Source organism: Labeo rohita, chromosome 11 (genome assembly GCF_022985175.1).
Source record: "Labeo rohita strain BAU-BD-2019 chromosome 11, IGBB_LRoh.1.0, whole genome shotgun sequence".
Lineage (NCBI taxonomy): Eukaryota > Metazoa > Chordata > Actinopteri > Cypriniformes > Cyprinidae > Labeo > Labeo rohita.
The window spans coordinates 22,929,710-22,946,297 of NC_066879.1; the positions used below are offsets into that span (position 1 = coordinate 22,929,710).

At 37.2% G+C, this 16,588-nt stretch overlaps 1 protein-coding gene across 2 annotated transcripts in view; it reads left to right on the forward strand.

Moving 5' to 3' along the window:
* The window catches only part of igsf21a (immunoglobin superfamily, member 21a), a 290,573-nt gene that overhangs the window by 268,451 nt on the left and 5,534 nt on the right, over positions 1-16,588 (forward strand). Inside the window, exons 7-9 of one of the 2 annotated variants that reach the window (XM_051122271.1) lie at positions 2,579-2,679; positions 8,426-8,618; positions 13,132-13,170. In XM_051122271.1, the coding sequence (XP_050978228.1) occupies positions 2,579-2,679; positions 8,426-8,618; positions 13,132-13,170 (333 nt within the window). The remainder of the gene's footprint in view (positions 1-2,578; positions 2,680-8,425; positions 8,619-13,131; positions 13,171-16,588) is intronic. The other variant, XM_051122272.1, reaches the window with a different exon arrangement.

The window sequence follows — 16,588 nt, forward strand, 5'->3', positions numbered from 1 at the left end:
TTAAGTTAAATGGTTAGTTCACAAAAAGAAAGAGAAAGAAAGAAAGAAAATTCCCTAATTCAAAAAGACCCTCATTCATATTCGAAACACAAAATAAGATATTTTTGATGAAATCCAAGAGATTTCTGACCCTGCATAGACATCAGGGTCACATTCAAAGTCCAGAAAGGTAGTAAGGGCATCATTAAAACAGTCAATGTGACATCAGTGGTTTAACCATTATATTATGAAGCTACAAAAATACTTTTTGTCTGCAAAGAAAACAAACATTTTATTCGACAATTTTGTCTCTTCTGTTTTAGTCTTCGATGCATGTTCTCGAGAGTACCACAACGAGAGTACCGCACGGAAGAGAAGAAATTGTTGAATAAAGTCATTATTTTTGTTTTCTTTGCGCACAAAACAATATCCTTACTAACTTTTTGGCCCTTGAACGTGTGTTGCTTTCTATACAGGGTTGGAAAGCTCTTGGATTTAATCAAAAATATTTTAATTTGTGTTCCGAGGATTAACAAAAGTCTTGCAGGTTTGGAACGATATGTGAGTGACTAATTAATGCCAGAATTAAAATTTTTGGGTGAACTATCCCTTTAAATGTTTTCATACTATCCACTATATTTTCCCCTATAAAAACGGAATTTGGACACCATTTGCACATTTTATGGGTCATGGTTCTGTCTCATCCACATCCAGCTATTTTTATCTGTACAAAACAGCCCTTTTTGCTGCTTGATATTGCAAATTAGTGTGTCTTATGTTATTTTAAAGAATTATCTTAAATATCAGCACACTGGTGTGTAGTGCAAACAGGTTTACAGTTTACTGCACGCTGTTGTTCTACTCCTTATTCCCCTATAGCGGACAATGAACCGGAAGTCCCACCCATAGACTTACTTCCGAGTTGAAGAAAGAAGTGGATGCATTATAATGTTATGAGGACCAAACTTTGAGTCTCTTTAGTTGTCTCCTTTAGTGAAGCCTGAAAAGTCAACGCCTCTGTGGCTCTTTAGTTGCGGCACTTGCAGCTGTAATCAAAGGTGATGACATGGGTCACAAAATGGTCCTCCTGGAGTGTGTCCCAGACATCTGGCCATCACCTTCATTCAACAGCAAGCTTTTTATAAGGCTTTCTCAAACTAATTCTGTTCAAAATGCTTTTTAACAGGTGCAATTTTACCCTTTTTGGCATAACAGTTACCTGGCACCACAGGTAGGAAAATGTCACAGCTCAGTGAATTTTTTTGTCAGCTGCGGTGGTTAGGGCTTAGGTTAGGCAATCCACGGTATTGATCCGTTAATTCATCCACTTGATACGGAAAAGGCAGGGTCAGCCTTCGAGTGCCCATTGCTCTGTCAGAACACAGGCCCTATCAATGGTCTCCTTTTGTTTTTCAACTGTTTTCTTAGGGAAAATCGATGGAGTCATTGAGTCATGATTCATGCCTTGACAAGCTCTTAATCTCTCTTCTGTATTGCATTTCACATCTCTTTCTGCGCTTTGCAAAGCCTGGCCGCTAATAACCCCAATCATTTCCATAATAAGAAAGCTGGCGAAAGAGGATTTCTGTGCATTCGGTGTAGTGTCCTGCCATAACTTGATTTATGTGTGAAATACACATTCATAGGACCCATTACAAATGTGAGAGCGGAAATCATAATCCATTAAGCAGCACCGGGGGGTAATCATTAAACTGACTAAGACTGGCCTGATGCCTCATTAGCTTCTGCTGGACACTCTGTGGCTTGATTGATAGCTAAAAGCATGATTAGCCATTGTTTCACATAGTTCTCAGTAGTTGGATTATCTGTATGTGTTGTAGGAGTCAAAGCGTAGCATTAGCCATAATGAGGGTTGAAAAAAGACCACAGTGGGATGCACTTTTGAACAATTTCAAGTCCAATCTTCATTTCCTAAGCTCCGTGCTGGATGTGTGCTAGTGCAAACATATGGCTCACAAAACTTGTTTTATGGTTCTCAGGGCTACGCGGATGCTGGTAATCATAGTAAACGATGCAGAACCACTTAACACGGGACCAGTCGGAGGCTTTCTCGCACTCAGACTCCGCCGCTAAAAGCACCCTGCTCGTACTGCCAAATAAAAGAAGTTTCGCTTGAGAAACTTGTGGTCTCACTTTCCAAACATGTACAAAATCACTTTCTTATCTTTCCCCTGAGTACACAAGAGAAATCCTCTGTGTCTGAGAAGGTCAAAATATGATGTTTTAACCTTCCCTTCCTTCATCACATCCCAGCCATTCTCTGAGACCAAATTAAACCCATCTGGGAGATTCGGTCCACACAAGACAAGGGAATTAGTTCTCTAAGTGTCTCTTATCTTACTTCCTCCACCGTTTGCCTTGCACGCTCTGTTTCTTCTTCAGTAATGAGTGTCTACCCAATTTAGGTCCTTGTCCCTCTTGGGAAATAAATACTCCTCAGCAATTTCAATGAAGGAAACTGAGAATCTCCAAGTTGACCTCCAAGTCAAACGCCATGACTTTAGTCTGTTAATAGTGTGCTGGTAATGTTGAGCAACAAAAAAACTAACAGTGTGTTTTCTCTTGTTTCCCTCCATAGCGGCTCCTAAAGGTCCCAAGCTTTCGATAACCCCTACCAGGGCAAAGGTAGGGGATACGGTTCGCATCACCGTCCAAGGTTTCCAGGTAGGATCTCCAGGGGTAAGTCGATGGGGGTTACGAAACCAGGGCCAAGTTCAGTTTTGGATACGAGGAGGTTTGTCCCGCATGTGCAGTTAAGCCTGTGTGATGTACGGCTATAGTGACCATTCTTACAGAGTGTGCAATACAACACATGTATCTGTCAGCTCCTGACCCGGTACAGCTATCCATGAGCTATCAATCCAAATGGTTCAGCCTGTCTGAGGAGGGGTGCGCTGCATCTGACAAAATCAAACCGTTCAATCACGTAAGTTGCGATGAAATCAAAACAGAGGGTTTTCAAAGTCCTTTAAAGGTCATGAGAACACTGAAAAGCACTCAGAGCCAAAACTCAGTAGAAGACCTTGAGCACTCAAGGTTGTTAGGAAATACTAGACATGTATCGGTTATGAGATTAATATAAGAATTAAAATGCATTTGTAAATGGTCTGCAGACACTCAGACTGAGCGACAAAAATGCTCTTTGGATGAAATGCCATTTAAGTCGCGATTATCTTTTTTTCTCCCCCCAATTGATTCCTCTATTGTTAGTGCGCTATATTTCAGTGTCATCACCATAAACAGAACAAAGGGAACAAAACTAATGCGGCGTTACGTTTAATAAATCTCTTAAAATGAAAAACTGTCTGAGTCATAAAATCGCTAAATGATAAGATGGGTCACATTTGTTCCATTTAGATGTTTATCCGGTTTGCATGCTGTTAGCTGTTAAAGGAAATAGCTCATGTTTCACAGCAGTGCAAAATATTTTCTTAAAGAGACAGTTCACCAAAAAATGAAAATTCTGTCATTTATTACTCACCCTCATGTCGTTTTAAACCTGTTCCTTTGGAACAAAAATTAAGATATTTTTGATGAAATCCAAGAGCTTTCTGACCCTACATAGGCTAAAGACAGGTTCAAGGCCCAGAAAGGTAGTAATTCATTTAGAATGAGTAAAAAAAAAAAAAAATTATACAAATTTCATTTGTATAGGTTGTTGTGGTGTTGAGGTATTTTAAGACTTTCCAGTAAAAGACACTAGAACTGATCTAAAAAAAAATTACTTTTTGCCGTCAAAAATCTATGCTAGCCCCAGAAACAAGGCAGGTTGATTTATTATGCTAACATTTGGCTTCTTATATGCTAATGCTAAACTCCTCTTACTTGTGTTTGTGTGGTGTGTTTGGTATTCTCACCAGAAGGCACAAGAGCATCTGATTAAAAAACAAATCAGCTGTTTGTTGATGTATTTCACTGCAGCTTTCAGGGATTTTGCTGCTTTCGTTTGTTCTTGTCAGACTAGCTAGCAAAACAGGTGCGAGCACAGAGCTAGCCAGGAGCGCTTTACTGTCAACGGCGCCAAATTTATACTTGCTTCAATAGTCCATCAGCTCCACAAGCCTAGTGAAGCAGGGAGATTGTCTCAGTGTAACTATCACCGTCTGCCAAGAGCTAAAAAAATCTTCTCCAGCAGATAAACACAGAACAGTTTGGTGATGATCCGCCCAATCTTTGTGACAGGTCTGACTCAGAGATGTGTCTAGCCAACGGCATTCAGGTGGAAAGAAATTAGAGCCGATATGCTATCATCACTGAATCTACTTTACGCTATTTTGTTTGTGTCATGAATTTAAAAGAATGTTACAGTAGCTGTTTTATTCCTCCTGGGAATTCCAAGGCTCTAGCTGGTTAAAACAGGCTGTTAGTTTGTCTAAACTGGTCATTCGCTGGTCTGTACAGACCAGCTCATGACAAATCGGTTCAGACCAGCTAGAAACCATGTTCCATTTAAGAATTAACTCTCTTCTGGGGTTTTTGGATGGAAAATGCGCTAGGTTGAAGTTACGTGAGTAGGTTGGTGCATGGGTAGTTTGTCTGGCAGATCTGTGTGTTTATTCCACCCACGTTTTACATATTTGAAGTACACCTTTAAATAATACAAAGAATGGTCACCATAAACAGGCTTGACGGGGACATAAATCCGGTTTGGATCTTAATATTTACACAAAAGATTTCAGAGGATTTTAAAGCCAATAGAGATTTATTTGGAAGAACATCTCCCTTATCCTTAGCTGCTCCAAGGCCTTGGGTTTCACATGTAGATAAGATAAATGTTAACACGGAAAACTAAATACTACCCTGCAGTTCAAACAGTCACAAAAAAAAAAACACTCAATATCCCCTTTGGTTTACTTAGACTGCAGTTAACCACCAACAAATGGGGTCACACTGGTGTCTCCTTCCTTACTAATTTAAAATTTGTATTTGATTAGAGTGCAAAGCGTTTATGCCCTACAAGAGCTTGTCTTGTCTTGATTTTTAACTGTGCGAGTGCCATAGGGGATATTTTATTTTTTTTTATCTGGATGTGACCTGATTCCACCAGCAAGTGCAAACTCATTTCACTGCTGTCATGGTGTGAATGTGGAAGTCCAGTGACACACAGCCAAGCCACACTTTCCAATGAGCCATTATCAAAGGTCACCCAGACAAGCCACATGATTTTGTGAAGTTAGATGGATTGCGCCAGCCAGTCACTTATCACACCTAGAACATGGGTAGATTGGTTTGATCAGCAGGGGAAAGACATCCTCTCCCATGTCCGGAAACTGGATCTACAATGAATCAGGATGTGGCCTTGGCTCAGGCACTGAGATTTCGGGGTTTCATCACACCTGTTCTCTTGTGTAGAATCAAATGATTCAGTAGTGAGCTTTCACAAGTATTCAAAAGCAATGACTTGTTCAGATAGACATGAAATTGTGTATTGTGTTAGTGGGCTTCCAGGCATAGTTGCAGACAATGCTACACCATGGACCGCTGTAAAGGAGCGTATAAGAATACTTGATATTCTTTTGCCTCTTGTGAACTACCTGTTTGATGTGATCCCCCCCCTAACAACCATCAAACCCCTTACATTCCTCTTCCTGGAAAAGCCTTTAACAAGAAATGCTCCATATAATATTGCATTGATAACTTGGTGCAAGATTTATTTCTTTTATTTTCTGTCCTTTCTTCCAAACGGAAAGGTATTGAGTATTGAATGTTTTATTTATTTTAAAAAAATGGGTTTGTAATATTCATAATATGTTTCTTAAGATGCCTTTTTATTTACTGTACTGTATTTCTAAGGGATGCGCTGATATTAATATTCTGGCAATGCAGATAAGCTGATAATTATTTAAACTGTCACATAAATTCTGTATTATTTTACCTAAATAAATGTAAAATAAACCATTAAAATCAATTGTAATTTTACACGTCACAACGTTATGATGTTGTATTAAAAAATTGATATTCTTTTTGAGAAATGACCTTTTGAACGAAGAAAATTTTTTTTAGGTAAATGTTAGATGACAGCAAATGTTGATATAGGATAAATCATGCACAATTTTACAACAGCATTTTACTGCCACGTTAACAAATAAAAAAAATCTAAAATTACAAGATTAAAGTAGTAATATTTAGAGAATAATGTTAAAGTATAACAAGAATAAAGTCTAAATATTTTGAGAATAAAGTCAAGATTACAGGAATAAAGTCGAAGTGTTTCAAGAATAAAGTCGAAATGTTTTGAGAATGAAGTCAAAATATTTTGGGAATAAAGTCAATTACGAGAATTATTTCGTAGCAATTACAAGATTAATGTTATAATATTTTGAGCGCATGCAAATGGCCCAGATTGGGAGCACCAGAGAGGTTGCTTGGCCACCGGAATTTATTTGAATATATGTGGGATTATTAGCAAAAATCATACCAAGCTACTCACAGGGACAGTATGCTTGGAAAAAAATATTTCATGTCTTCGATTGCAGTCATTAGGTCTATTTGTAGTGCGTCAGCCACCCAGTAATAGTAATAAGCTTTGTGCTTTTGGTACTTTTTATATAAAACAAAGCCTCAGCAGCTAATGTAATATTTATAATATGTTTCTTAATGACTTAAGATGCCTTTTTATTTACTGTACTGTATTTCTAAGGGATGCACTGATATTAATATTCTGGCAATGCAGATAAGCTGATAATTATTTAAACTGTCACATAAATTCTGTATTATTTTATATAAATAAATGTAAAATAAACCATTCAAATCAATTATAATTTTACACGTCACAACATTATGTTGTATTAAAAAATTGATATTCTTTTTGAGAAATTACCTTTTGAACGAAGAAAATGTTTTTTTAGGTAAATGTTAAATGACAGCAAATGTTGATATAGGATAAATCATGCACAATTTTACAACAGCGCTTTACTGCCACGTTAACAAGATTAAAGTAGTAATACTTAGAGAATAAAGTTAAAGTATTACAAGAATAAAGTCGAAATATTTTGAGAATAAAGTCAATTACGAGAATTATTTAGTAGCAATTACAAGATTAAAGTTATAATATTTTGAGAGTATATTCTAGCCTATTGCGCATACAAATGGCCTGGATTAGGAGCACCGAGAAATATTCTAAAATTTCAGCTTTTAAAATCAGTTTTATAATGAAATACATTTTGTCTATTACAATAATGTGTTTTTCACACTCTCTAATGTGGTGTGACAGATGTATTTGCCTCAGTTTACACTTAATGTGAATAGTCAGTCAGTCGAGACATTTGTTTCGTTAAATTAGACTATACTTTTTTTTTCATTCCTTCTGATGTTCCTTCATGTTTATATCGTGCTATGAACATGACATAAAGAGAAAACACATAATTTGTATTTTGTGATAAAACTGACAGAATTTGAAATCTGAACTGTGTTACATTATAAAGCAACAAAGCACAAAATTATTGCAATTACTGGGTGGCTGGCACGCTACAAATAATAAATGGAAGTCGTTAAATATTATTTCCAATCATTTACTGCAATATACTGTCAATAAAACAGCTTATTCACTTATATACCTCAGAAAAGACAACAGTATAACTTACATTAACGAGTTGGAGTCCACTTCAACCTTTAGAACATTATATAGCTGTTTTTAATTACATACGAGGAATGACAGATTGGATGCCACAGACGTTTTTTGCGGAATAGGTGGTGGAATTTGGTGGAAAATGGTGGAACTTTTACAAAACAGAGCTGAAAACAGAGCATTAAATTTAAATAAACATTAGTTTCATTGTAATCGAAAAGACAACTGAGTCACATTAATACAGTGAAAGAGCATGAAAAACATTATTGCAATCATTGTTTGTATTTAACTAAAAAACTGGCAGATTTTGAAAGCTGAGGCTTTGTTTTATATTAAAAGTACCAAAAGCACAAAGCTTATTACTATTACTGGGTGGCTGACGCACTACAAATAGGCCTAATGACTGCAGTCGAAGACGTGAAATATTTTTCTAAGCATACTGTCCCTGTGAGTAGCTTGGTATGATTTCTGCTAATAATCCCACATATATTCAAATTAATTCCGGTGGCCAAGCAATCTCTCTGGTGCTCCCAATCAGGGCCATTTGCATGCGCAGGTTATACTCTCACAATTTCATTCTAGTAATTTTGACTTTATTCTTGAACCATTTCGACTTCATTCTCTACATTTTTACTTTATTCTCAAAATATTACGACTTTAATCTTGTAATTTTAGATTTTTTTTTTTTTTTTAACATGCCACTAAAATGCTGTCTAGCAATTTAAGATCTAATAAATTGTCAATAACTGATTTACTACCAATATATTGTACATCCCTCCCTGTACCTTGACTGATTTTTTTTTTTTTTTCATCATTTTTCCCTAATGTGTACTAAACACGTGCACATACTACTTCCAGAATGAGGTGTTTCCCGAGCCTCTATTCACTTGGACGCGGGTTGGGGGCAGACTGTTGGACGGCAGCGCCGAGAGAGATGGAAAGGAGCTGGTGTTGGAGCGAGTGCCTGCAGAACTCAATGGCTCCATGTACCGCTGCACGGCCCAAAATCCACTGGGCTCCACTGACACACACATACGCCTCATTGTTTTTGGTGAGTAGTTCCAGCAGTAACTCCTAGTTCTATCCTACATACAATAATTAAAGGCTTTTGCTTATTGAATTCTGTTTCTAATTGTGTTTTTGTGTTCTACTGGAGTTTCTTGTCTTTTAAGAACAGTATCCTTTAAAATCAATCAATGTTTTGTCATGTCATTAATTTTAGTGAAGTTTACTCCAAAGAGAAAGTACAAAATAAAACCAGATATAACATATAAAGACATTTATTTCAACTAAGCAGCAGCTTATTTTGAAAATTTGTGACAGATAATAGATGACTACATTAATACATGACCGTCAAATCTCCAGTACCTTTGAAATTTTTAGGCCACAGGTGTCTTTTCTTAAGGGATATTATCTTTCGTTCGCACAAATATGAAATCAACATCTTGTTAAAAGAAAAATAGCCTTTTTGTGTGACAGTTTCGTTCCCCTGTGGTTTTGTCTAGCCATCCTTTGCTGCTGAAACAGATGCTGTGCCCACTAAGTCCTGGCTTTGTTTTCACTGATGTTAGAAAGAGATTGCTCGCTGACGCTGTTGTGTGTGCGTGTGTGTGTTTTGCCGCCCCTGGACTAATTTCCCCCCTGAGCTTTCGAGGCTGTCAGGGTTTATGAGAGATCTGCCTATAGCGTGAGCGCAGATCTAATCAAAGATGTGCTTTGGAAGATGAAGGACAGTCGGTGTTCCTCTGGATAATCCGAATGACAGCCAAGGCTGAGGACAACAAGCTGAATACGGTTCACCATCAGGCGTGAACATACAATTGCATCCATGATTAATTGAATCAGTGGTTTATTGTAGATTCAACCACATGCAAAAACAATTGCTTCTCGCTCCTCAAAATAATGTATGATCATGTGCAACACACATACAGCTGTAGTCATTTACCCACCCTCGTGTCATTACAAACTATTTATTTTGTGCAAAACTGTAGAGCTAAAGTTTAAAAAAAAAAAATAGAGATGCAGGGATTCAATGCTTTGCATTTGACTTGGGCTTTCATTTTGAGAATAACAAATGTAACAAAAACAGTGCTTATTTGCTAAAACATTTTTTTACACAATTTTAATTACATTTTACAAATAACTATATTAATTTCTGAGAAAATAACTAGACATCATTCACTGAATTAAGCCATTTTTATACAAATACTGTATAAGGAATGGGAACTGAAGCTTTCAAACTTCAAAAAGAATGCAAAAGAATCTTAAATACTTCATTAAAGTCCATCTTTCCAAGTTGTCCATCCTTTATATTTCAACTTATGTGAAATCATGCAGTAGCTTCAACTTGAGTGAACTGTCAACCACTGCAACCAGATAATTAAATGAGTGAATTTATACTGGTTTTGTGAACTGAATCCTAAAAAGAAATTATTTAAATGTGCAGGCAGACATCAAGAATTTCAGTGAATAGCAAGTCCACTTCCAGAACAACAGTGTACAGATAATGTACTCACCCCCTTGTCATCCAAGATGATCATGTCTTTCTTTCTTCAGTCGTAAAGAAATGATGTTTTTTGAGGAAAACATTTCAGGATTTTTCTCCATATAATGGACTGCTGTGGTGCCCCGAGTTTGAACTTCCAAAATGCAGTTTAAATACGGCTTCAAACGATCCCAATTAGAGGTCTGCGCGGGCTTTAAACTGAAGCCCGAACCGGCCTGTATCCGAGATGGTCTGACCCGACCCGACTCGACCCGAGCAGCACTATTAAATTTAGAGCCCGAACCCAAAATTGGTTTTCACAACGAATAACTAAACTAAATATGCTGTATTTCGCGATTGCATGCAACGGCCAGTAAACAAATACAAAAAATCTGTTTAATTAAGGCTCACGGCCGGTTCAACATGCAAGGCAAAAAAAGCACTTACCTGTTAGGAAATTTTACGAACAACAGGTGCAATGGTCTCATAAATTCGCAGAGTTTTTTAATGGTTGGAACGACAAGATCATAATTCTTCCGCTGTGCAGTTTTCTTTGTAAACCGTTATAATTTTTTCTGCTAATAAGTGTATGCCGTTGCAACATAGAGACCGCTAGATCAGGGCAGACACAAGAGCAAAACGAATTTCGTTTTAAATATAGCCTATTTAACAAATGTTATAGCTAGCATGAGCCAGCTAGCATGATTTTAGTGCACAACTTGGAGGCAAAGGGTAAAAATTACGGTCATTTTCGTCAGTTATGGCTCGTTCTAGCATTCTGTATTTTTTAAATCAAACACAGAGATTAAGTGTGGTAAGATCACATTTATTTGAATTAATTATAATATTTGTTTGAATTAATTAACTATAGAGAGGGGACTGAATGTTTCTTGTGTGATTACCTGCGTCTGTGCATCTCTCTCTCTGCAAACAATGAAGCTGAGTTTAGTTACAGCGATTTTACCCACTCGTTGCTGAGAAAAATAACGTAGCCAGTCAGTATCGATGCTGTTTTATTAATAAACGTTTCTCTGCGCCACAATGTTTCTGTGTTTGCCCTGCGCGTTCTCCGATCTCTATGTGCAAGTAATGTGTGTGCATCAATGAAAGTTTAGTCTGCTGCATATAGTTTTACCTTAGCTACAAACCCGAGCCCGACCCGAACCTGAAGCTATTCGTTAAATATTAACCCGTGTCCTGAAACCCGAGAGAATCTCGGGACCCGTCGGGCTCGGGTTGGGTAGCAGACCTCTAACCCCAATGCTGTTGTAAACGATCCCAACTGAGGAAGAAGGGTCTTATATAGCAAAGCGATCGGTTATTTTCATAAAAATAATACAATTTATATACTTTTTAATCTCAAATGCTCATCTTGTCTTGCTCTCGCTGAACTCTGTGTATTCTGGCTCAAAACAGTTATGGTATGTTGAAAAACTCATATTTTCTCCCTCAACTTCAAAATCATTCTGTATCACTGTTTTACCTTTGTTGTTAAGGGTGTTTGATCTTCTTTGCATGTGCACTTTGCAAAGACTGAGTCAGTACTTCTGCAGCGATGTTGGATGATTCTGAAATGATTTTTGAAGTTGAGGGAGAAAATACGGTAAAAATTTTTCGACATACCCTAACTGTCTTAAGCCAGAATACACACGGTTCAGGGAGAGCAAGACAAGACACTTCTTCCTCGGCTGGGATCGTTTGAAGCCGCATTTAAACTGCATTTTGGAAGTTCAAACTCGGGGCACCATATTAGAAATGGATAAAAATGCTGACATGTTTTCCTCAAAAAACATAATTACTGAAGAAAGAAAGACATGAACATCTTGAATGACAAGGGGGTGAGTACATTATCTATAAATTATTGTTCTGGAAGTGGACTTCTCCTTTAAAGGGTTAGTTCACCCAAAAATAAAATTTCTGTCAATAATTAATCACCCTTATGTCGTTCCAAACCCGTAAGACCTCCGTTTATCCTTGGAACACAAATTATGATATTTTTGATGAAATCTGGATATTTTTGTGTCCCTGCATAGGCAGGGACTTTGGTTCAAGGCCTAGAGAGATAGTAAGGACATCGTTAAAATAGTCCATGTCACACCAGTGGTTTTATTTTTGGGTGGACTATCCTTTTAATTGATCACTGTTTATGGGTGAATTGTATGGACCATGATGCCTTTATGGTGCAGTCGTATCCTTCTTGAACCTTCAAGCTTCAATCCTAATTTATTGTTACTGCACAAAAAACGTTTGTCGTTTTTGTTCTATGGACAAAAATACAGCTTAGAAACAACATGGTGGATAAATAACCACATAATGTTCAATTATCGGTTTTCATTGTGACACAAGTGTCCATCACTCCTATTTGTCAGGCCTATTCATGGCCTATACATCTACAAATTGTTGGGTGGCATATATTATAGCAGGCCTTTTGGTGAAAGCAGTTCTTTGGGGAGGACGACGCCTCAGGAACAGTTCACGTGGAGGAGCGTTAATGTCTACTTAACAGCCAAGTGCGGCCCGCGTCATTATCCGCCTCATTCAAAACATCCTTGTGCTTTTGAGTCTAAACACGGGTGGCACAGAGGGGAGAATGGTGATTAAGAGCTTTTGAACTGGGCTACTATTGACCCGTTTCAATAGCCATTCATTAGAGCCCATCAGCTGTATTAAAGAACAAAGATGAGCATTTAGGAGAAAGGAAGCTTGCAGCGTCAGGTCTTGTTAATAGATTTTTGCTGCTGCCATATAGGTCGAGGGGGAAGATTCTTGGAAAAGATTTTGTTTTTTTTTTGAGTTCGATTATGTGTGCGTCCACACAGAGCTCAAAGTTCAAAAGGTTCCAGTCTTTGGTGGATTTTACATTGAAGCCTGCCAAGAATAGGAGTGAACTTGTGAACTTTGGCTGCCGATAGCGCTTCGGCGCTGTTCTAGTTTTGTCTCTAAGAGACTCGTGGTTTTCATCTTTCATTAGACCACAAACCTGTGATGGTTATCTCTTGTATTATCTATTAATACATTCTTCTCTCTCCCTCTCCATCTCTTAATCTTCAACTCCCCCTCCTCTTTCTCTGTTCTGCAGAAAACCCAAGTATGATGAAAAACACACAGAATCCGAACAGTAAGTATTTGAATGCTTCGATGATTAGATTCCTTGGCTGTGTGAGCTTTTTGCTCCCTCTGGTTTGAGAAGACTCCTTGATGAATTAGGAATTACAAGAGAGCAATTCCACAGTGTTTTCTTCCTTTGAGTGGTATAATTGCACAACTGAAGTTTTTTACAATTTCAGAGATGCAGCAAGGTCAGAACACTGTCTCAAAATGCACTGCACTCAACATGATCTTCTATTTCAAAAATGAAACATGAACCAAAAGCAATATCTAATTGACTCAATATTTACCAAAAGATTTAGCACAGAAAACATGTTTTGGAACCATTACTAGTTTTAAAATGCAAAAAGGAAAGGTCAAAATACTGTATCCCACAATACCAGACCTTCAAACCTTGGGTGATAAATGAACCAGTAACAATCCCCTACAAACACCTTGACAGAATCGCCATTGGCTAGTAAAAAAAAAAAATAATAATAATAATACTGAAAAGATATTAAGACTATGAATTCTACTACTATAACAATACAAAACACACTAAGGATTAATGAGCTGCTGGGTTCATGAATATTAATCACGATGTCTGTGTTCGCTCGAACTGATTTGCTGAAATCAAACAATAGTAAGTGAGCACCAGCCAATGATATTTCTGTTTGCACATTAGTTCAGCAAAACTGGTAGAATTCTTAAAAGCTGAAGAATTGTAAATCAGCTCTGTTATTTTGACAGGAAAATATAAGAATATCGTTTACATGTAGCGCGCCAATTCTGCATAGTATGTAAGACTCTCTCTCTCTCTTTCTTTGCGTGTGTGAGAAACAATCAGTGCGCTCAGCTCTTCACACAAGAGTTTACAGTACGTCAAATACAGCTACGCTGCACATCCATTCAGATGAATTGAAAAATAGCACAGATCACTTGACAGAGAGTGTATCTCTGAAGCACTCAGTCAGAGTGTTTGGCGAAGTGAAAAGTTTACATACACCTTGCAGAATCTGCAAAATGTTAATTATTTTACCAAAATAAAAGGGCTCATACAAAAAAAAAAAAAATTTGTACCGACCTGAATAAGATACGTAAAAGATGTTTACATATAGTACACAAGAGAAAATAATAGTTGAATTTATAAAAATGACCCTGTTCAAAACACTGAGGACAACTAAGGGACTCATATGCAACTATTACAGAAGGGTCTGATGCTTCAGAAGGAAATATGGTATTGAATATGAATCATATGAATGTGATATTTAGGCAAAATAAGAAAAATGTACACGTCGTCATTCATTTTCTGAAGCATCAGTGAGCGTTTGAACCTTCTGTAATAGTTACGTATGAATCCCTCGGTTGTCTTCAGTGTAAAACGATGGATCTCAAAGTCATACAGTCAATGTTGGAAAGGGTTCAAATACACAAAAATGCTGAAAAACCAAAGAATTTGTGGGACCTAAAGGATTTTTCTCAAGAACAGTGGACAGTTTAACTGTTCAGGACAAACAAGGAATTCATTAACAACTATTACTAAACACAAAAAATAACAACTGTAGATCATTCAACTAACAACACAGTATTTAGAATCAAGTGTATGTAAACTTTTGATCAGGGTAATTTTAAACTTAAAATTAAACTTTTATTTTCTCTTGTGGACTATATGTACATGTCTTTTATGTGAAATATCTTATTCAGGTCAGTACTAAATAAAAAAAAAAATAACATGGATTTTGACTGATCCCTCTTATTTTGGTAAAATAACATTTTGCAGGTTCTGCAAGGTGTATGTAAACTTTTGACTTAAACTGTATATATGTGTTAAACTTATATTTAGCCTCTAACTCACACACTCGCCCAGAGTGAAGACTTACTTGTATCGTAGTGGGTTGTCTAGTGCCAAAAGTTAAGACCTTTTTTGTGCCAAATTGGATGCCAAATCACCATATTAGTTTCTGAGATTACAACTGTGCACCACTGATTGAATTACACAATCCTTTGAGTATACTATATATAAATGCAGTACATTGTGTGGAACTGGTCTCTTGTAATGCTGTATGTTTCAAAAGCAGCGTTTGCTTCCTACGCCTGATATAATTGTGAAATTGCTAAATTGTAGTTTGATAAATTACAGCTATACAGCATGTAAAAAGTATAAGCTTTCCTCTATAACCATACTGAGGACAGAAGAATACCGTAAATCCAATAACCAGCTATTCTATAGATTGAAAGGATGCTGTAGTACAATGCTTTTCAGATACCATCCAGGGAAAGGAAAATACTGTAATAGTTCAGTTTTATTTCAGTTTTCTTTTTAATTCTTTCCCTCTCTGAGACTTTTCTAAAGCTACACGCTGTGTTTTTATTGTTTCTGGTCTCCCTTCGTCCTCTCCTCCTCTCAAGAGGCCATGTGTCTTCCGAAGGCTTGCTGCTTTCATCATTTAGAATCTAGAAGTGAGCCATCACTTACCAATGCACCAGTGCGTCCGCAGCAAATATAATTCAGTGATGGATTACAGTTGTTTTATACATTCAGTGCTGGCTCATTTACAGTTTCTTAGAGTCTCATATGTAAAGATGAAGAACTGTCAAGCAGAAGGTTGAAGGAGGCCTCTGCCTTTTTTTTTTATTTCTTGTGTTTTTCTCTTATCCTTTTTCCTTTTGCCTCACCCAAAATCCCTCACCGCACCTCTTTCCTGTGCACCGCCGCATCTACGGATGTAAATTTGAATATGCAAATGCGGCAGGGCAGGTGTGTGAGAGCAAGGACAGAATCAGGTCAACGTGAGCGCTGATCTTGAGTCGAGCCTCAGATGCCCCTCGTATGCAAGTCAAATGGCTTGTAGAACAAGGCCTCGGGAGGTCACTATGTCTGACATGTGTCTGAATCTCAAACACCCTCTCGACTCACAAAATAACACCCTAAAGACTCTAGTGCTCACAAATGGCCTAAAGTCTGGAATTCTCCTGCTGGATCCTTTGTTAAAAAAGGCTGGTTAGGTACAGAATGGCAAACTGCTGTAGTACTCTACATACATATATTATCATTTGCACAGTATGTTAATTTCTTTATGGATGGCCTAATGCATTTGCCAGTATATGCATTGTACATTCCGAGCACAATGCACAATTTTAATTAACATTACATAATTTAAGAATTACTTGTGAGACAGGTCATGAGGTCACGTGACAACAACGTAGTATAGCATTTTATATACATTTACACTCTTTTCTAATTGTAGGCAGTATACACTATATATGCCATTCTACAGAACAGGTGCAAACTGCTGTCCCACAAGCAAAAAACACATTTAAAAAGCATTTAAATATTCAAATCTTATATGTTTATTAAGATGAAGGTTGAAACCCACAATAATATTTCAAATATTAGTAAGCTTAATATATTTATTGGGTACTTTTAATTGGGAGGTGGCTGTCCCGAA